The sequence below is a fragment of the Neophocaena asiaeorientalis genome, unplaced genomic scaffold, assembly GCF_003031525.2.
Source record: "Neophocaena asiaeorientalis asiaeorientalis breed wild unplaced genomic scaffold, Neophocaena_asiaeorientalis_V1.1 scaffold77, whole genome shotgun sequence".
NCBI lineage: Eukaryota > Metazoa > Chordata > Mammalia > Artiodactyla > Phocoenidae > Neophocaena > Neophocaena asiaeorientalis.
In genome coordinates this window covers 9,915,755-9,936,710 of record NW_020174645.1, presented here as the reverse complement: position 1 = coordinate 9,936,710, position 20,956 = coordinate 9,915,755, and the positions used below count along the sequence as shown (strand labels likewise).

The following is a 20,956-nucleotide window of genomic DNA, read 5'->3' as shown; positions in this document are numbered from 1 at the left end:
TTCCCCAAAAAAAAAAAAAAAAAAAAAGGATCCAATTAAAACATGGGCAAAAGACCTGAATAAACATTTTTCCAAAGAAGATTTACAAAAGGCCAACATGTATATGAAAAGGTGGTCAGTATCACTAATTATCAGGGAAATACAAATCAAAACCACAATGAGATATCACCTCACACCTGTTGGAATGGCTACCATGTAAAAGACAAGAGATAACAAGTGTAGGTGAGGATGTGGAGAAAAGGGAACCCTTGGGCACTGTTGCTAAGAATGTAAATTGGTGCAGCCACTGTAGAAAACAGTATGGAGTTTCCTCAGAAATTTAAAAATGGAACTACCATATGATCCAGCAATCCCACTTCTGGGTATATATCCAAAGAGGATGAAATTATCATCTCAAAGAGATATCTGCACCCCCCATGTTCATTGCAGCATTGTTTACAACAGCCAAGATAGGGGAGCAACCTAAATGCACATTGATGGATGAATGGATAAAGAAAATATGGCATACACACACACACACACACACACACACACACAATGGAATATTATTCAACTATAGAAAAGAAAACATCCTGCCATTTGCAACAACATGGATAGAACTTGAGAGCGTTATGCTAAGGGAAATAAGTCAGACAGAGAAAGACGAATACTGCATGGTCTCACTTATATGTGGAATCTAAAAACATTGAATTCATATAAACAGAGAGTAGAATGGTGGTTGCCAGGGACTAGGGGGTGGGAGAAATGGGGAGATGCTGTTCAGAGGGTACAAACTCCCAGTTACAAGGATAGGTTCTGGGGAACCTAACATACCATATGTTGACTGTTTAACAATATTATATTGTTAGCATTTGAAAGTTGCTAAGAGAGCAAATCTTAACTGTTCTCACCACAAAAAAAAGGTAATTATGCGAGGTAATGGATGTGCTAACTAACCTTATTGTGGTAATCATTTCGTAACACGTGTGTGTACTAAGTCATCCCATTGTACACCTTGAACTTACACAGTGTTATTTGTCAATTACATCTCAATAATGCTGGGGCAAAAAACAAACAGGCAAAGGGCAGCCTGTCTCACTTCGCCCCCAGCTTGTAGATTAAAAGATCTTGTGTCTGTCAAGCCAGGTTCTGCCTTCTGGTCAAATTCCACCTCACTCTGTGATCAACACAGCAATGAGTGAGGGAGATGCACAGTCTGGGGAAACCATGGCCAGCAGACCCCAAATGACCCTCCCACCTTCCACAGCAGCAACTTGCGTTCCTAGCCTTCCTGCAACCCCCCCCACCCCACGTCCTGAGGTCTCAGCAGCGAGTCTCTCTGGCTCTCACAAAACCATAAAAATAAGGACTCCCCTGGTGGTGCAGTGGTTAAGAATCCACCTGCTAATGCAGGGGACATGGGTTCAAGCTCTGGTCCAGGAAGATCCCACATGTCGTGCAGCAACTAAGCCCGTGTACCACAACTACTAAGCCTGTGCTCTAGAGCCCACCAGCCACAGCTACTGAGCCCACGCGCCAGAACTACTGAAGCCTGAGTGCCTACAGCCCGTGCTCCACAGCTAGAGAAGCCACCGTAATGAGAAGCCCACGCACCACAACGAAGAGTAGCCCCCGCTCACTGCAACTAGATAAAGCCTGTGCGCAGCAACGAAGACCCAACGCAGCCAAAATAAGTAAGTAAAATATAAATAAATTTATATAAAAAACCCATAAAAATCAAGCCCAACTCCAATCAGAAAAGCATCAACCCTCTGTTAAGTCTCTGATGTCCCAAATATGTCTGGTGAAGTGGTATGTTTCCAATACAGATTTCACACAGAAGCTTGAGTAACCTTCATAAAATCAGATCTGATCGTGTCTTCCACTTAAATCACTTTAAGGCCTTAGAAGGGAGAATCACCGCCTACAGCAAGGCTTCTGCCAGGGCATACTACAGCCAGTGGGCCAAATGCAGCCAGGCACCTGTTTTTAAATAAAGTTTTATTGGAACATCACCATGGCCGCTTATTCAGCTATTGTCTGTGGCTTCTTTTGCTACGAGGGCAGAGATGCCACAGACCACCTGACCTGCAAAGCCTAAAACATTTACTATCTGGCCCTTTACAGAAAAAGTGTGCCCATGCCTGGCTTTCCTGTCTCTTTTTTCATCATTGTTGTAAAATATATATAACATAAAATTACCATTTTAAACATTTTTAAGGGTACAATTCAGTGGCATTAAGTACATTCACATTGCTGTCCCACCATGGCCACCATCCATCTCCAGAACTTTTCCACTTCCCAAACTGAAACTTTACCCAGTAAACACGAACTCCTCATTCCCCTCCTCCAGCCCCTGGCAACCTCTATTCTACTTTCTCTCTCTGTGAATTTGCCTATTCTAGGCACCGCACATCAGTTCAATCATACCGTAGTTGTCCTTTCGTGTCTGGCTTAGTTCACTTAGCATAACGTTTTCAAGGTTCATCCATGTTGTAGCAGGCGTCAGAATTTCATTCCTTTTTATGGCTAAGTAATATTTCATTGTACGGATGGACCACACTGTGTTCATCCCTTCATCTGCTGATGGACACTCGGGTTGTTTCACCTTCTAGCTGTTGTGAACAGGGCTGCCACCTGCCTAACCCAGGAGTCTCTTCTTGCATCATCTGCCTGCTCCCTTAGCCACAGAGGCCTTCCATCAGTTCCTCCAATGGGTCATGCTCCCTTCCTGAAACAGCTCCCACCCCTTCCACCATCTTAATCCCTAATTAACCTTCAGTCCAAACAGTTCTTCTGGAAGCCACGCCGACCAAACCCTCCCCAGTCCCCTTAACAGGGCTGCCACCTGCCTAACCCAGGAGTCTCTTCTTGCATCATCTGCCTGCTCCCTTAGCCACAGAGGCCTTCCATCAGTTCCTCCAATGGGTCATGCTCCCTTCCTGAAACAGCTCCCACCCCTTCCACCATCTTAATCCCTAATTAACCTTCAGTCCAAACAGTTCTTCTGGAAGCCACGCCAAACCCTCCCCAGTCCCCCCACTCAGCTCCCTGCCAGTGCAAACTCAATCAGCTCCACAAGCTCTGACAGCATCCTGCACTTTCTCCTGATAGCCTGTAACACTGTTCGTAAATACTGGACATAAGATTATAACACCTGGGGCTTCCCTGGTGGCACAGTGGTTGAGAGTCCGCCTGCCGATGCAGGGGACACGGGTTCGTGCCCCGGTCCGGGAAGATCCCACATGCCGCGGAGCGGCTGGGCCCGTGAGCCATGGCCGCTGGGCCTGTGTCCTGGAGCCTGTGCTCCGCAACGGGAGAGGCCACAACAGTGAGAGGCGCGCGTACCGCAAAAAAAAAAAAAAAAAAGATTATAACACCTATGTGTGGTTACTGGATTAGTGTCAGTCTTCACGAGGCCAAGGGCTATGTCTTTTTCCTTTCCATCGTACCCCGCCGACTAGCCCAGAGTCTAGAACACACCACATTTCATCAATTCTAAGATGCACACAGGATGTATCTTACGATCAACGTCTTAGATTCACCCACAAATGGTAGTGAGAGCTCACGAAACACCGGCTAAATCGTTGAAATGGAAATGCAGTGAACCGTTCCCCAGTGGTTGCCCCACCTCAGAGCTCCCAGAACCGGGGTCCACACCTTTCACACACGACAGTTCCCAAATTTAGACTCTTCCCCGCATCTCCTCATAGGATTATCCATAATCATTTTACCTTCTATGCCTCAGATGCAATTTTGTTAAAGGTAAATATTTAAAACGTACTACTCACTTCTGTGACCCTGTTTAGCATTTCTTCCATTTTTAATATACTGAGACCTCAAAAACCTGCAAGGGACCCAGGTCACAGTCAGCCTCTGAGGGGCCCTGGAGGGAGCTGCCCCATTTCTCTCATTAGCCAGCATACAGCCACAGACACCGCGTCGCCCTCTGCTGGCAGCAAGTCCCACCTACGCACCCCCCACCCCCGCAAGTCAGAGCCAGGTACAACCCATGTCAACTTTCAGGATTTTTCTCCCCTGGGTGCCTGTGGCCCCACCTGCAGCTTCTGTGGGACGACCTCTGCTCTGACAGTCCCCTCATCCGCTCCCTGAGCCCCCTCCCACCCCCAGCAGACCTGGGCATGTATCTCAGGTATAAACACAGAGCAAGTCCCAGGCACAGGGTCGGTCAGGGCAGCACCATCCAGCACCGCAGCCACGTGACACAGGCAGCCAGTCCACACTTGGAAGGTGGCCAGTACGAACTGAGCTGAGCTGCTGGTGTGAAATACCCTCCAGATTTCAAAGACTCAGTGTGGAGAAAAGAATGCAAAGTAGTTCCGTAATAACACTTTACACTGATTCTACTGTGAAATGATCACGTTTTACGATATTGGGTTAAATGACATATCATGAAAGTTAATATCACTCGTTTCTTTTGACTCTTTTAAGGCAGCTACTAGAAACTGTAAGGTCGCGTGTGCAGCTGGCGTCCTATTTCTAGGGGCAGCACGAGGATAGACTCTGCAGGGACTGGCAAGTTTTCCTGTAAAGGGCCAGACGGTAAAGACTGCGGCTTTTCGGGCCACCCTCAACTCGGCCATCGTAGCAGGAAAGCACCCACAGACAAAACAGAGCGGAACGAATCTGGATGCGTTGCAATAAATTCGGATTTGGCTCCTGGGCTATAGTTTTCCGACCCCTACTTTACAGCATTAATAGTATTAAAAGGGGTCATTTCTGGGAAATTCCGGACCAGCCATTAGGGAAAAACCACCTTTCATTCAACTGGAGGAGGGAAATACAAGTTGATTTGAAGCTTCCCTGACTGGGAGGCTCAGCTGCCCCCGGGAACCCACCAAATGCACTCACTTGGGCGTGTGGGCCTCGTCTACGCGGTGACCCAGCTGGAACTCGTGGGACTTGCTCCGATGCAGGGCCGTGAAACCCGGGATCAGGTGGATCAGCTTTCGGGAGGAGGGCGGCGGGGTCCCCGGGGGCTTCAGCTTGTTCTTCCTCCTCATGGGTGGCGTGCCGGGCGGGGTCACGGTGGTGACGATGTTGGGGGTGCGCGGCGGGGTGCGGACCGTGTGCCGCTGCCGGGGCGACGGAGGCAGGGACCGGTGGCCCGACTCCAGTGGCAGGGGCGGGCACAGGCCCGGGTAGGCGTCCACCGTGAGCCTGTCCACGTGGGTGTACACGGGGGGCCCCGGGCTGGGGCTGGCGTGACAGTAGTGCTGGACGCACTTGGACTGGACCCTGGGGCTCTGGGAGAGGTGGGTGCGGATCCACGGGGTCGGCTCCGGGGGGCACACGGGGTTGTTCTCCTTCCCCGTCTCCGTGGTGGGCCACTGGATGGTCCAGTCTTGTTTGGAAAGGTTGCCTCCTGAGTTGGGACAAAGGAGCAGAGACGACAGATGAGCCATGAGAAAGTGGGTGAATTACACTGTAGGCACATTACCGTAGATGAGCGTTACACCGTATACACCGTGCACCGCGCGTGTGCTGCTTACAGCGTGCTCTGTACGCGTATTTACATAAATTATGCACGGTATGGCTGTGTGCACATTTACATAAATTATGCACGATATGCTGTACGCATATTTACATAAATTCAACCACACCCACTTGGCCCCTCCAAAAAGAATGAAACCCTTTAGTTGACCGTCTCACCATAATCCCCATTCAACAGCCTTGCCCTCCACTGTCCAGGGTTGGGGAGCCCACAGCTCAAATGTCCAAGGAAAGAGCATGGCAGGTGTGGGGAGAGGCGAGGAGGCTGGTAGGGACAAAAGCATAGAGGTAGAAAGGAGATTTTCTTGTCTTACAACAGTTTATTAGAAAAAATGGAGCACTAAAAAAAAATCCTACTGCCTGAATGCAACTTGAGGTTTTTTTCAGCCCTGATATAAGCTAAGTCAGAAAATAAAACTAAATCCTATAGTTCACTAACATTTTTCACTCATTTGCTGTATTAAGAGTGCAAATACGTATTTGGTCTACACATACAGACTCTCAGGCTACAACGTGCAGTCCTACATCCTCTACACTAAGAGATGTAAAAGCGTAAGGGTCAAATACTGAGACCAAACGTTCAGGCTCCAAAACCATCTAAGTCAGGGCAGGCACTTTCCTGGGTCCCTTTTCCAGTGTCTTCTCGAAGGCAATATATGGTGACAATGGGAAAACTGGCTCAGGAGGCTGAAGGGACAGGTGAGGGCAAACCTCCAGGCCCATGTGGATTTTATACCAAGTTCAACAGGAAGCCATCGAGGGTTTTGATCTAAAGTTCATTTCTCTAGTTAGCATCTATCACCCTACAAAGATATCACGTTATTATTGACTATATTCCCCACGCTGTAACTAGACTTACCGTGGTGATCGTTTTGTAATATATAGAAATTTCAAATCACTATGCTGTATACCAGGAAGTAACAGAGTGTTGTAGGTCAATTATACTTCAAAAGACAAACAAACTTATAGAAAAAGAGATCAGATTTGTCATTACCAGAGATAGGGGTGCGGAGGAGGAGAACTGGATGAAGGCTGACGAGAGGTGCAAACTTCCAATTATAACAGAAATAAGTACTAGGGATGTGCTGTACCACGTGATTAATATAATTAATACTGCCATTTGTTACACAGGGAAGTGGTTAGGAGAGTAGATCCTAAGAGTTCTCATCACAAGGAAAAAACTAGTTCTTTTTCTTTTCTAGATATCTGTATGAGATGATGGAGGTTCACTAAACCTACTGTGGTCATCACTTCATCATGTATGTAAGTCAAACTGTTATGCTGGACACCTTAAACATACACAGTGCTGTATGTCAATTATTTCTCAACAAAACGGGAAGAGAGAGAGAGAGAGAGAGAGAGAGAGAGAGAGGTAATAGAGGATAGATAGACAAATAGATAATAGATGATAGATAGATAGAGGCTGCTGCTTGGACAAGGAGAACCCAGTTAAAGGCTATCACAGGGCTCCCACTGAGAGAGGATGCTGGCTTCCACTTGGGTGGTGGCAGCACAGATGGAGACAAGTCAGCAGGTATCAAGAGAGGACCACGGGGCTTCCCTGGTGGCACAGTGGTTAAGAATCCACCTGCCAATGCAGGGGACACGGGTTCGAGCCCTGGTCCTGGAAGATCCCACATGCCGCAGAGCAACGAAGCCCATGTGCCACACCTACTGAGCCTGCGCGCTAGAGCCCGCGAGTCACAACTGCTGAGACCGCGAGCCACAACTACTGAGCCTCCGCTCTAGAGCCCGTGCTCCACAACAAGAGAAGCCACCGCAATGAGAAGCCCGCGCACCACAAAGAAGAGTAACCCCCGCTCGCCGCAACTAGAGAAAGCCCGCACGCAGCAACAAAGACCCAACACAGCCAAAAATAAATAAATAAATTTATTTATTTTTTAAAAGAGAGAGAGAGAGAGAGAGAGAGAAGACCACGTGGCAGGACCTGGCAGAAGGCGATCGAGTGGGCCCTCCCATCAGAGGCCAAGCTGAAATAAATTCCAACTCGTGGCCGACTGGCAATAATAGTTACTATAAGGACCATGACAAGAGCTAATTTATAGAGCATTTGACAGTTTACAAAGTGCTTTCACGAACACTGACTCACTGCCCCTTTTTTAATTAAAAACAACTCATTTTGTTGTTACATATTCATTATAGAAAAATTAGGAAATTCGGATAAGGAAAAAGGCAATGTTGTTCTACAGCCGAGCCATCCTGCCTATTAATGCTCGGCTGTGGAGCCTGCCAGCTGGTTTGCTGTGCTTTCTTTTTTTTTTTTTAAGAAACACCATAAGATCTTATTTAATGGTTCGTCATCTGTTTTCTTCATTTGTTATATTGAGACTGTTCCACATCTTACTTAATTTTCATAAATCTGTGTGCAAAGGGCCATTTTGATCTCTACTTTGTAGATGAGGAAATGTATGTGCAGAGATGAAGATGTTTCCAAGGTTACAGCAGAGATGGGAGCTGGTCTCTGGGATTCAAACCCAGGATCTTGGCCAACTCAACAACGAGGGCACAGGGCCTCTGGGACAGTGGGACCTGCATTCACCGAAGACCCTGGACCGTCATAATCCGCACAATGGAAGCAGGAGCTGGAGCAAGGCTACTTCTGGCAAGAGTCTCCCTTTTCCTCCCTCCCAGACTTTGCCAGAACATTCTACCAAAATCACCATCACTATGGCGTGTCGATTCTCAAATATTTACACATACACATTAGCCCAGGGACTAAGAGAGCCAGCTCTGGAGTCAGATGACTTGGCCCTAATTCTGGCTCTCCTACTTCCCGGCTGTGTGACCTTGGACACTCATCAAACTTCTCTGAGTCTTAGCTTTATCAGCAGTGAAACAGGAAAATAGTAGACCTGCTCCGGGGGAATATTATGAGGATCAAATGCAATAACACAAGCAGTGTGCTGGGCCCAGCACCTGGCACACAGCAGGCCCTCCATAGATGTTCGCTGATTGTACTGCAATTCTCAACGCCATGGTGATGCGTTGCTACCTCCCGTTTAAAGTGTATGCACCTGTGCTGAGAGCTGAACACGGCACCAGGTGACATCACCTCCCTGTGTACCTCTCGGAAGGTGATGTTCAGAGAGGCTGAATAGCTCTGAGAGCTGGGAAGAGACAGACAGAGAATCAAGCCCAGATCAGCTTGATTCACCCAGCAAGCTCTGGATTGATGTATTTGCTCAGGAAATACAAACACATTGCCAAATGAGCCTAAGTAAAACATGTGTAAGAAAGTAAATCTATTTTTTTAAGTTATCTTAATCATATACCACACTCCAAGGCCACAGGGAAGTACTGTGGGCATTATCGCTAGAGCTCATGCTCCCTTGAGTGAAGTGAAAAGAATATGGGACTGCAACTCAGAGAGATCCAGCTTAGAACTCTGGTTCCACTGCTGATCAGCTCTGTGATCTTGGGCCAGTTACTTGACCTCTCTGAGACTCTGGGGGTTTGTAAAATGAGAATGAATAATCATGGCTCCCTTGGAGGGTGCAGTGAGGATTAAACACATTCATTCATTCATTCACCCAAGTATATTTCACAAATATTTGAACTCTTCTCGTATACCAGGCACTGTTCTAGGCACCAGGATACAGCAATGAACAAAAGAGACGAAAGTTCCTGTCCTCACAGAGCTCATGTTCTTGGTAAGGAAACAGAGAAGAAAAGGGGATGAACAAAGAAAGTAACATTATATTACTTATAAGATGTCACATATAATATAATGGCTGTAATATGTCAGTGATAATAAATGCTAGGGAGGAAAAGAAAGCTGGACGTGGGCACCAAAAAGGAGTATTGGGGCTACTTCAATCAGAAAAGGATGCAGACGTGACAGTGGGCATTTGAGCAAATACCAGAGTGAAGCAAGCAGTGAGTTAATGAGACACAATGAGTCGAGCTGTCAGCACAAAGCCTGGACCACATGGTGATGCAGACAAATGGGCGGGTGCTTGAGGATGAGTGAGACGTCTGTCGTGGATGCCTGGGACTCATCTAGCCTGCTCCCCAGGCACTCGCTATACCAGCGCCTGGCGTCGGGCGTCTGTCTCCCCTGTCCTCGAGATGCTCACAGGCCAGTGGGAAGATCAACGATGAAATAAGCACTCACTGCAATTGCACTCCCAGGTATAGACCCAAAGGAATTGAAAGCAGCACTCAAATGTCTGTATGTGAATGTTCACAGCAATGCTAGTCACAACAGCCAAAAGGTAGAAACAACCCAAATGCCCATCGACTGACAAATGGATAAAGTAAAGGTGGTGCGTCCATACCACGGGACGCGATTCCACCATCAAAGAGAATGAACTACTGGTACAGGCTACAATGTGGATGAACCTCAAAAGCACGATGTCAAGTGGAATCAGCCGAACATGAAACGTCACATAGTGTATGATTCCATTTATACGAAATGTCCAGAATAGGCAAATCCATAAAGACAGAAATCAGACTAGTGGGTGCCAGGGGCTGGCGGGGGGGGGAAGGAGGAATGGGGGGCAACTGCTTAATGAGTACAGAGTTCCTTTTCGGGTGATAAAAGTGTTCTGGAACTTGATAGAGGTGATGGTTGCACAACGCTGGGAACGCACTAAATGCTGTGGAATCGTTCACTCTTAAATGGTTAATTGTATGTTCTGTGAGTTTCACCTTGCTTAAATAAATGTAAGTACTCACAATATGGAACCCGGAATCCAATGTTAGAGAAAGTGCAGGTGAGTGAGAGCAGAGGGGGGGAAGCCACCTTTCTGGGGAGGGATGGGGAAAGGCATCCCGGAGGAGCAGACACCTAAGCCCAGATCTTGAGGATGAAGGAGAACATCCTAGGAAAGGGGCAGAGTGGAGGGTGTAGGAGGAAGGATGAGGACAGAGGAAACAGCAGGGCCAAGGGCCAGGAGACGGCAGAACGTGGTGAGTCTGGACTGCAAGCAGTTCAGTGTGGCTGGAGATATTCCGAAGGAGGAAGAAATCCAGGCTGAGGCTGGAAAGATAGGCAAAGGTGGACCGTCCAGGGATTTGCTCTGCTAAGTGGAAGGGGATGGTGACTGATCCCCTGCAGTGGCCTCCTGCAGAGCTCCTGGAAACCTGACACAGCCCAGGGCTCAAGGCCACCAAACCCAGTAATAAGCAAGGGGGAAGCTCTGGTCTACCATCATGCAGCTGTAAGCTCCAGGCCTGGACCCCAGCCCCACAGTCATGCCCAAGGAGGGGCTGGCACTCCCACAACCATAAATGATGATAGCATGGAGGCCAAGTTCCTGCTTGGCCATACTGTTATATCCACAAGGCTTGGGCCCCAAACCCCTGCTTATGCCAAGGGAAGGGCTGGCTCTCCCAGTGGGTAAATGCTGAGAAGTGGGTTAGGGCTGGAGGCCAAGGTTCTTTCCATCACATCACTGTTACACCCCAGCCCCTGCTCATACCAGTGGACATGCTGGCGCATCCCTGATCCTGTGGCTTACATACCAGCGCCCAAGGAATGGAGTCCATTTGCCACGGGCTCCTGCAGGACGCAGGGTGCTGGCCCAGAATGCACGCACTGACTACTCTCTCTGTCCCCTTGTGATTAAAGCTGTCCCAGAGGCCCTGGTGCAGGGCTGTGTGAGCATCCATTCTCGCTCAATAGGACCCACTGTGCATAGCAGGCATGACCAGATGAGTGCTGTGGAAAGACGTGTCTGAAGCCAGCCCTCCAACTGCGCGAGCGCGAGGGGCACGGGCTGGGCGTGGGGCTGGGGGTGAAAGGGGCAAGGATCGTACAGGTCCACGGCAGCCGCAGGAGCCCAGCCTGAGGCTGCTGAAGGCACCTGCGTGGGAGATGACGGGGACCAGGAGTGGAGCTGTGGCAGCAGAGACGGAGACGAGTGGGGTGACTAGTATGAGAGGAGGAGAATCGAGTAGCTGCCATGTGCTGAGCCTTACGGTGCTCCTGACGCTGCTGTTCCAAGTCCTTTACTTGTATCAAGTTAATAGCCACACAGCAATCCTACAGAGCAGACAAAAGTCACTCTATTTTATAGACGTGGAAACTGAGGCACAGAGAGTTTAAATGACTCGTTCAAGGCGATACAGTTGGAGAGAAGGACAGCTGGGTTGGTGGTCTGCGCCCTTGAGCATGACACTAAGCCAAGGCTGACGTCCCGGTTCCCCCCACCCCTGGGTCACATGGTGGCTGGGGGCATGCATCACAGCAATTAACTACTGAGCCTGTGCTCTAGAGCCCGCAAGCTACAACTACTGGGCCCATGTGCCACAACTACTGAAGTCCGTGTGCCTAGAGCCTGTGCTCCGCAACAAGAGAAGCCACCGCAATGAGAAGCCCACGCACCACAACGAAGAGTAGCCCTCACTGGCCGCAACTAGAGAAAGCCTGCACGCAGCAACGAAGACCCAACACAGCCAAAAATAAATAAATAAATTAGAAAAAAAAAGAAAGACATGCCATGATTTAATCATGTTCACCTTTTGTCTCCTCTCCCATTTGATCCCTGAATCTCCAGAGCAGAGAGCCCATGGCCCTGAATTACAGGTCAGGGAGGAGAGGTAATGAACACATCACCCACTGACTGACTCCCTCAGAAGGAGAAGGGACACCTCCACATTTGGAAGACTTGCTTTCTGAACAGAAAGAACAAGAATAAATTCTAAGTAAACATCAAGCAAGGAAGTGGAAGTTTTTATATGCACAGAACACCCTGGACTTTGCAACATGATGTTTAGAAATGAACTTGCCCCAACCTTTCCTGTGACTCAGTTTCTTCATCTGTAAAACGCAGATCACATTAGAGCTTTCCCCTAGGATTATTCTGAGGATTAAATAAGACCATACAAGCAGGACATTTAGCACTATCTCTGGCACACAGCCCAATGCTGCATAAATATTAGTGAAAATGGGAGTAAAACCACCTATGTTGCGTGACGCCGGTGAGGACTAAATGAGGTAGATGTGGATATATAGTGCCGGGCCTTCAGGGCCTGTGTCCTTGATCTGGCCAGCTGCCATCCCCTACTGGAAGCAAACCCGTGATATCAAAAGCCACTGAGTCCGGGCTTCCCTGGTGGCGCAGTGGTTGGGGATCCGCCTGCCGATGCAGGGGACACGGGTTCGTGTCCCGGTCCGGGAAGATCCCACATGCCGCAGAGAGGCTGGGGCCATGAGCCATGGCCGCTGAGCCTGTGCATCCGGAGCCTGTGCTCTGCAACGGGAGAGGCCACAACAGTGAGAGGCCCGCATACGGCAAAAAAAAGCCACTGCATCCTTATTGTGGTTGAATTGTATCCCCACCAAAGCTATGTTGAAGCCCTAACCCCCAGTGCCAGTAAATGTGATCTTATTTGCAGATAGGGTCTCTGCAGATGTAATCAAGTTAAGATGAGGGAACAGTGGATTACGGTACACCCTAAACCCAACGACTGGTGTCCTTAGGAAGAGGAAAGGACACACAGAGGAGGCGGCCACGTGAGGACAGAGGCAGAGATCGCAGTGACACAGCTACAAGCCAAGGATCGCCAGCAGCCACCGGAAGCTGGGAGAGAGGCATGGGACAGATTCTCCCCTACAGCCTTCTCCTTGATTCTTCTCCACTAACACCTTGATTCTAGACTTCAAGCCCCCCAGAACTGGGAGAGAATACATTTCTGCTGTTTCAAGCCACCTAGTTTGTGGTGGTTTTGTTACAGCAGATCAAGGAGACTAACAGAGCCTTCAGCCAGGAGTCAGCAACATTTACTGAATACAGACTGTGGAGTTATGATAGAAAGTTAGCATTTGGAGGGCCCTGCCAGGCCCAGTTAGGGGATTCAGTGCTTGTCTTACCTGCCCTGTAAGGTAGATATTATTGATCTGTTTTATAAATGAGTTCTATAAAGTCCCATAGTTGGTAGTAACCTTCACCTTCACGCTTCCCCTTTATCACACGGCATCTGAAGTTGAGCTGGGACCCATTGCCCCCCACAGCCTACAGTTCTTCCAAATACACACACACACACACACACACACAGAACTCCATGAGATTCAAGGAAGCACTGAGTTGGTCCCAAGGATCACTGTCCTAAAGTTTCAAAGTCTGAGAGATAAAAAGAGTGGAAGAAAAGCTTTACTCTCCAAATTCCCTTCTCCATCAAATTCTCTTCTCCTTTACCCTTCCATTAAAAAATCAGAAGTTTGGGGATGCAGAAGCAAAAAGCCTCATTTCATTAACCAAATTGACAGCCGCTCAACTGACAGGGATTCAACTTCTCTCTGCCGACGCTTCAGAAGTGTTTCGCAGACGGGCTATATTACATCAACTCTTCCCCTCTCTCTTTGGATCCTTTTTTTAATAAAGTCTGAGGCAAGAGGGTAATTTTTCATTTTAAATAGGGAAGGTGTGGCACCAAGGTGCTCTGGGGGTTATTAATCGTAGCCCTTGTCATCCGTTTCTGGAAAATCATTTTATTTCAAGTCTTGAATGGGGTGGGGAGAAGGGAATAGGTTTTAAGAAATGAAAGGTCTAAGGATTGATTAAAGACATTCCAAGGTGCAGGGATTTTTCTTTTGACATTCTCTGATAAGCAACCAAGAGAAATAAAAGCCATTCTCAAGGGAGAAAATTATTTCAGAAAGTCTAGGCAAGTGTCTAACTTCTTTGCCCCTTTCCATAAGCATTTTATAAACAGGTCAACGTCTGGCTTGGACTTTGTCTGAATTTCAATGCCAGCATCAGAATGTATATATGCTACTATTCCAGAATCACCCCTGCTTGTAACTTTTGTGAATATTTCAAAACACTTATTAGTTTAATCCTCACAACTCTCTGGCAAGAAAGAGAACTTTTAGGACTTCCCTTGTGGCGCAGTGGTTGAGCGTCCACCTGCCAATGCAGGGGACGCGGGTTCATGCCCCGGTCCAGGAGGATCCCACATGCCGTGGAGCGGCTGGGCCCGTGGGCCATGGCCTCTGAGCCTGCGCGTCTGGAGCCTGTGCTCCGCAATGGGAGAGGCCACAGCAGTGAGAGGTCCATGTACCGCAAAAAAAAAAAAAACAGAACTTTTAGATGCTGGCTGAAAATACCTCACTGGAGTCATTGGTAAAGCAAAAACATAGTAACAATAATAATTATTATTAACACTAACAAGAGTTACTGTTTATTGAACACTTACTATGCACCAAAGAGTATTCTAAGTATTTTACATGCATCACTTCACATTATCCTCACAAGACCCTTTGGAGAAAATTCTGCTACTGTCTTCATGTTACAGTGGAGGAAACGGAGGATCATCTGAGAGACTGAGTGGCCCAAGGTCACACAGCTGATAAGTGGTACAGTGGGGTTTCCAACACAGGTCTGTATCCCTCACCATCCCGATTTTTCTAGGAGCCTCCCAATGCTCTCAAGAAGTGGAGAAACAGCCAGAAGGCCCTTGAAAGGCTGAACCATTTTACACAGACCTTTTGGATCAGCATTTAGGGCAATGCCATCTGACCCTTCAAAAAAAAGTCAAATATGATACTCACTATAGACACAATCCCTGAAAGAGTGAAACCTGAAATCCAGGATGAATTTTCAAGTTTCTGGTTTGTAGTACTTGCAAAAAGAAACAAATATGGACAAATGAAAAACACACCATTGCCAAAGCAATTCAACAGTGGCAAGAATCTTAATCTAAGACCGCATTAATGAGCTTGGCATCCAGCCAAACTGTGGGTCCTGCTGGGCACTGTCTCCAACCCTGGACGTCCCCAAGCTGGACCAAACAAATGCACTGACCCCAGTCTGTGCAGGAGATGGGCCAGGGCAGGGAGCTTGGGCTCTGACCCAGTAATGCTTCCTAGGTCCTGCCCTACGAGGCTTTTGCGATTTTATTATCCACCAGGAGATCTAGCCAGATTCACGTTTGGTCACGAACTTTAGGGTAGTTTTTCTGTTCTAACAAAGCTCCTTTTTATAAAAAAAAAAAAAAAATTGTATTGAGGTGAAATTCACATCAACCATTTTTAAGTGCAGAATTCAGTGACATTTAGTACATTAACAATGTTGTCTCTATCAATTCTAAAAAATTTCCATCACTACCCCCCAAAAATCCCATACCTACTAAACAGTCACTCCCCACCTCATCCCCTTCTCTCAGCCTCTGGTAACCACTAATCTGTTTTCTGTCTCTATGGATTTACCTATTCTGGATGTTTCGCACAAATGGAATCATACAATAAGTGATCTTTTGTAACTGGCTTCTCTCACTTTGTATCATGTTTTCAAGGCTCATTCATGTTGTAGCCTGTATCAGAATCTCATTCCTCTTTATGGTTGAATAATATTCCACGATATGGGTAGAACACATTTTGTTCATCTATTCATGAGTTGATGGACATAAGCGTTGTTTCCACTTTTTGGCTATTGTGAGCAGCTCTGCTATGATAATTTGCATACGAGTATTTCTTTGAACAACTGTTTTCAATTCTTTGGGGTATGTACCTAGGAGTGGAATTGCTGGGTCACCTGGTAATTCTGTTTAACCTTCTGAGAAACCGCCAAACTCTTTTCCACAGTGGCTGCACCATTCTATAGTCCCACCAACAATATACTTGGGTCTGATTTCTCCCAATCTTAGCCAACTCTTGTTATTTCTATTTATTTATTTATTATTAATATTATTATTGTCATCCTAATGAGTGTTTAACAAAGCACTGTTTTAACAGTACTATTTTTTAATTAATTAATTTATTTGTATTTTGGGGGGCCACGCCCTGCAGCTTGCGGGATCTTAGTTCCCCAACCAGGGATCAAACTCGCAGTCTCAGCAGTGACAGCACGGAGTCTTAACCACTGGACTGCCAGGGAAGTCCCAGCAAAGCACCTTCAATCACGGCCATAGCTAACGTTCATTGAGTGCTTACTGTACACCCCACTGCTGCCCCGCCATCTCTCACCCTGATGCCTTATTTCGTTTATTTCTCACGACAACCCTGTGGGGTTGGTGAGGAAATTAAGGCTTTGGAAAATTAAAACACTTGCCCGAGGCCAAGCTCCAAACCCTGGTGTTCTGACCACAGATCACATTCTCTTGGCAGCTATACATAGCACATCTGAATTAATCCTCATAGCCATGCAGGGTGACATGTATTACCAGCCCCATTTTTCAGATGGAGAGACTGAGCCCCACAGAGCAGCAGGGACCTTCCCTAGGTCCACCCACGTAGAAGGTGCCAGGTCCATCCAACTCCAAACCCCATGTTCTTTTCCCTCCGCTGTATATTCTTTTACAATATTTAGTGTTTTAATTGTTAAGTACAATTAAAATTGTGACTGGGATGCAGCCAATCTCCAGAATAAAGAGAGCAACCACCACCATCTGTTGGACAGTTTAAACTGAAAAGAAGCCCTTCCTGGTTAGTAACACGGTTAGAATCTGCATGGAGGAAACTGAAATAAAACACCTCCCAGAGTATCTGGCGGTGAGAATGTTTGATAGGGCAGCAAGCCCTGGAGGTATTGACGGGTTCTGACACTGTACACTGCAGTCTCCTTGGAACCGTGGCTCTGAACCCCAGTGACCGTCAGCATCACACGGCAGCTCTGAACAGCGTAATACGAACGGTGAGCAGAGTGGATGGCACAGTGCACTGGACTCCAGGATTCCTGGGTTCCAAGCTTCCCACAGAGCTGAGTGCCCATCACCGTTCTCTGTTCATCACCTCCACCCTGCTACCCACTCTCTCTCCTCCCCCGCCTCCTGTTTCATTTTCCTCACACCCCTTACCACTCAGTGGAATTATTCTTTTATATCATCTGTTCTCATTATTCACCATCATTATATTCTATAATATAAAGTCACTGCAAACACTGAATTAGCCAATATTGAACCATGGCTCCTAGTGGAAATACAAGGTTAGGTTCCTATGACCCTCTGGTGACATTTTCATCAACTGATCCCTACATAATCTTGTTTTATGAATATTTCTGTTTAAAGACAGAATCTAATAAGTTATTTAATATCTATGTTGCTGATTCATTAACATTCAACTCATGGCCAACAGCACTGTCACTCCTGCCTGAAGGAATCTTACATAACACACGTATTTTCTGGAAAGGCACATCGCAGTCTGCTTGTGCCCAGAAGCACTGGATAGCACTTCAGCACTAGGCTCAGGGGTCATTGTAAACAGAGAAATCACCCCCAAAAAACACAAAAAATGTGAAAAACTTGAAAAAAAAAAAAAAACACCTCACTGACAGTATGAGAGCTGAAACAAGAAGACAGAGCATGAACCTCAGCTGAGAACATGAACACCAGGCGACTCAGACTTCTCCCCACTCCACAAATCCAAGTATTGATTTTAGGATTACGAATAAATTTTAGGGAGTAGGCAAATTCACGGAGATGAATACAGAATCCATGAAGGATTAAGACTGACTTATTTATCTGTTTGTTTATCATCTGTCTTCCCCACTGGAATACAAGCTCTAAGAAGACAGATGCCTGGGCTAGATTTCTCATCACTGCATCACCCAGCACCTAGCACAGTGCTTGGCAACAAATAAATGCAGGTGTTTTTCCCCAGCACAGATGTATATCAAATCATCATATGGTATCATATGGTACCTCTAAAACTTATACCATGTTTTTTGTCAATTATATCTCGATAAAGCTGGGGGAAATGTTTAAAATAAATATAGACTGTTTTGTCTCAATGCATAAATTATACACTGCTTCATTAAATATCTGTGGACTGAATCAATTCTTCATAAATTCTTACTGCCATGACTGATAAACTTGTTTGTATCACCCACCCTGAATTCACCAAGCAGGGAGATGGGAAATACCTTAACACAGCTAAAATCCTATTCATGCCAAGGGCTGCCCTGCAAAGATAAAGTCTTGAGAAATAAAGGCCTGGTGACCAAAGAAAGAGAGTAGGAAGATGCCCTTATCTTGATCCTGCCTCCTTCTGGCTCTATGTCCTCTGAGTAATAGCTGTGTCTCTGCCCCGCCCCAGCGCCCTGCAGAAGGATGGACTGTCCCCTGGGCCTCTGAGGGACAAGGTGGAGGTGAGAAGGTGGGGGACCCATCGAGCTCAGACCAGTTCCCAGGGATGCAGCAGGAGAGAATCCACACAGGGACAAGCCACACTGGAGCAGGATGCTTTCTGAGATGCTTCTAATTCCACAACTCTGTTGCTCCATCACTCTGCCTCCCTTTGAGTGACAGGAGTTATATTAGTTCTATAACTTCTTATGTTGGAAAATTCAAGAAAGCGGAAGGTGGCATTAGATGACCTTAGGTGCGGCAAGGCACCCTATTTTTATCTCCAGACAACTGACTGGTACAGCAGGTTTTCTTAACCCTCCTGCCTTTTCCCTCACTGTGCGGAATTCAGTGGGACCCGCACCTGCCCTCATTTCTCTCCCAATTTCCCTCTGCGGGGAAATTGCTTGTGAAAGCTTTAGAGCCTGGTGTGGCAGGCAGTCAATCTGTTCAGGTTACCCACATAGACAGAAATGTGGATGCTTCCAGGAAAAAGATGTTGGGGAAACTTTTATTAACTTCTGTCACCCCTCTTAACCGAGGCAGACACCTCCTTGGGCACCAGAGGGCTTTTCGGAGACCTCTGGATTTAGCACCTCCTGTGATAACTCCTTGTCACAGAATGGCAGAACCCAACTGAGTTTGAATCCCAGCTCTACTAATTACAAGTTGTGTGACCTGCAGTCAAGTACTTAACCTCTCTGAACTGCGCTTTGTGTATCTCCAAAGGGAATGATAAAAGCACCCACTCCGTAGGGTTGTTTTGAGAATTCATGAAAATAAAGCACTTTGCAAACAGTCTACCTGCCCTCGTTGTCATGACTGTTGCTCTTGTTGGTTAGCTGTAATTCTCTTTCATTCCCCAGCAGCTATGTACGTTCATCTTTTAGATTAGACACCCACTACGTACAAGGCACTTGGATCCACAAAACCAGCGGCTTCTCCGTCCACATAGAATTTATACTCTACAAACCAGATTATGAAGACTTAGCATGAAAAAGAAGTTTTAAAAAAAACCTCATTAATAATTTTTATATTAACTACATGTTGAAAGGGTTACGTTTTTTGGAAATACTGGGCTACATAAAATATATTGTTAAATTTAGTGTCATTCCTTAAACGTTAAACATAGAGTTACCATACGATCCAGGAATTCTACTCCTAGGTATATATCCAAAATAACTGAAAGCAGGGACTCAAACAGATACTTGCACACTGATGCTCATGGCATGGCAACATTATTCACTATAACCAAAAGGTAGAAACAACTCAAGGGCCCATCAACAGACGAATGAATAAACAAAATGTGGTCCATCCACCTAGAGTCTGTCATACAGAGTGAAGTAAGTCAGAAAAGAGAAAAACAAATACTGTATGCTAACACATATATATGGAATCTAAGGGGGAAAAAAAAAAAAAGGTCATGAAGAACCTAGGGGTAAGACGGGAATAAAGACACAGACCTACTAGAGAATGGACTTGAGGATATGGGGAGGGGGAAGGGTAAGCTGTGACAAAGTGAGAGAGTGGCATGGACATATATACACTACCAAACGTAAGGTAGATAGCTAGTGGGAAGCAGCCGCATAGCACAGGGAGATCAGCTCGGTGCTTTGTGACCACCTAAATTGGTGGGATAGGGAGGGTGGGAGGGAGGGAGACGCAAGAGGGAAGAGATATGGGAACATATGTATATGTATAACTGATTCCCTTTGTTATAAAGCAGAAACTAACACGCCATTGTAAAGCAATTATACTCCAATAAAGATGTTTAAAAAAAAAGACAAGAAATAACAAGCATTAGTGAGGATATGGGAAAAAATGTGGTCCATCCACACAACCGAATATTATTCAACCATAAGAACAGATGAAATTGTAATACATGCTGCAACATGGATGAACCTTGAAAACGAGCTAAGTGAAATAATCCATTCACAAAAGGATAAATATCATTGTGTTTCCACTTGTATGAGGTCCCTAGTCAACTTTATACAGACGGAAAGTAGTATGGTGGTTGCCAGGGGCTGGGGTTGTTTAATGGTTACAGTTTCAGTTTGGGATGATGAGAAAAAGTTCTAGGGAGGGATAGTGGTGATGATTATACAACACTGTGGAAGTACTTACTGCCCCTGAAACGTACACTTCAAACAGTTAACATGAGCGATTTGATGTTATGTATACTTTAACAGAATAAAAAATTAATGTCACCTGTTTCTTTTTTATTGTGACAACTAGAAGATTTTAAATTACATACATGGCTCGTATTATCTTCTCCTTATACATATAACGCCCATCACAGATCTAGAAGAGGAAGCAAGCATTAAATATGGACTCACACTTCAATTATTTAGTTAGAACAGAGGGAGCTGAGAGGGAGCTGGGAAGAGGCTCCCCTGAGCTGGGGGCTGGAGGATGAGCAGTGGTTAATTAGGCAAAG

General features: G+C 46.4%; 1 protein-coding gene across 1 annotated transcript in view; it reads right to left on the bottom strand.

The window, feature by feature from the left end:
- Nucleotides 1-20,956, bottom strand: part of KSR2 (kinase suppressor of ras 2) — a 311,598-nt gene that overhangs the window by 231,858 nt on the left and 58,784 nt on the right. The window contains exon 3 of the mRNA XM_024758568.1: nt 4,852-5,365. Within this exon, the coding sequence (XP_024614336.1) occupies nt 4,852-5,365 (514 nt within the window). The remainder of the gene's footprint in view (nt 1-4,851; nt 5,366-20,956) is intronic.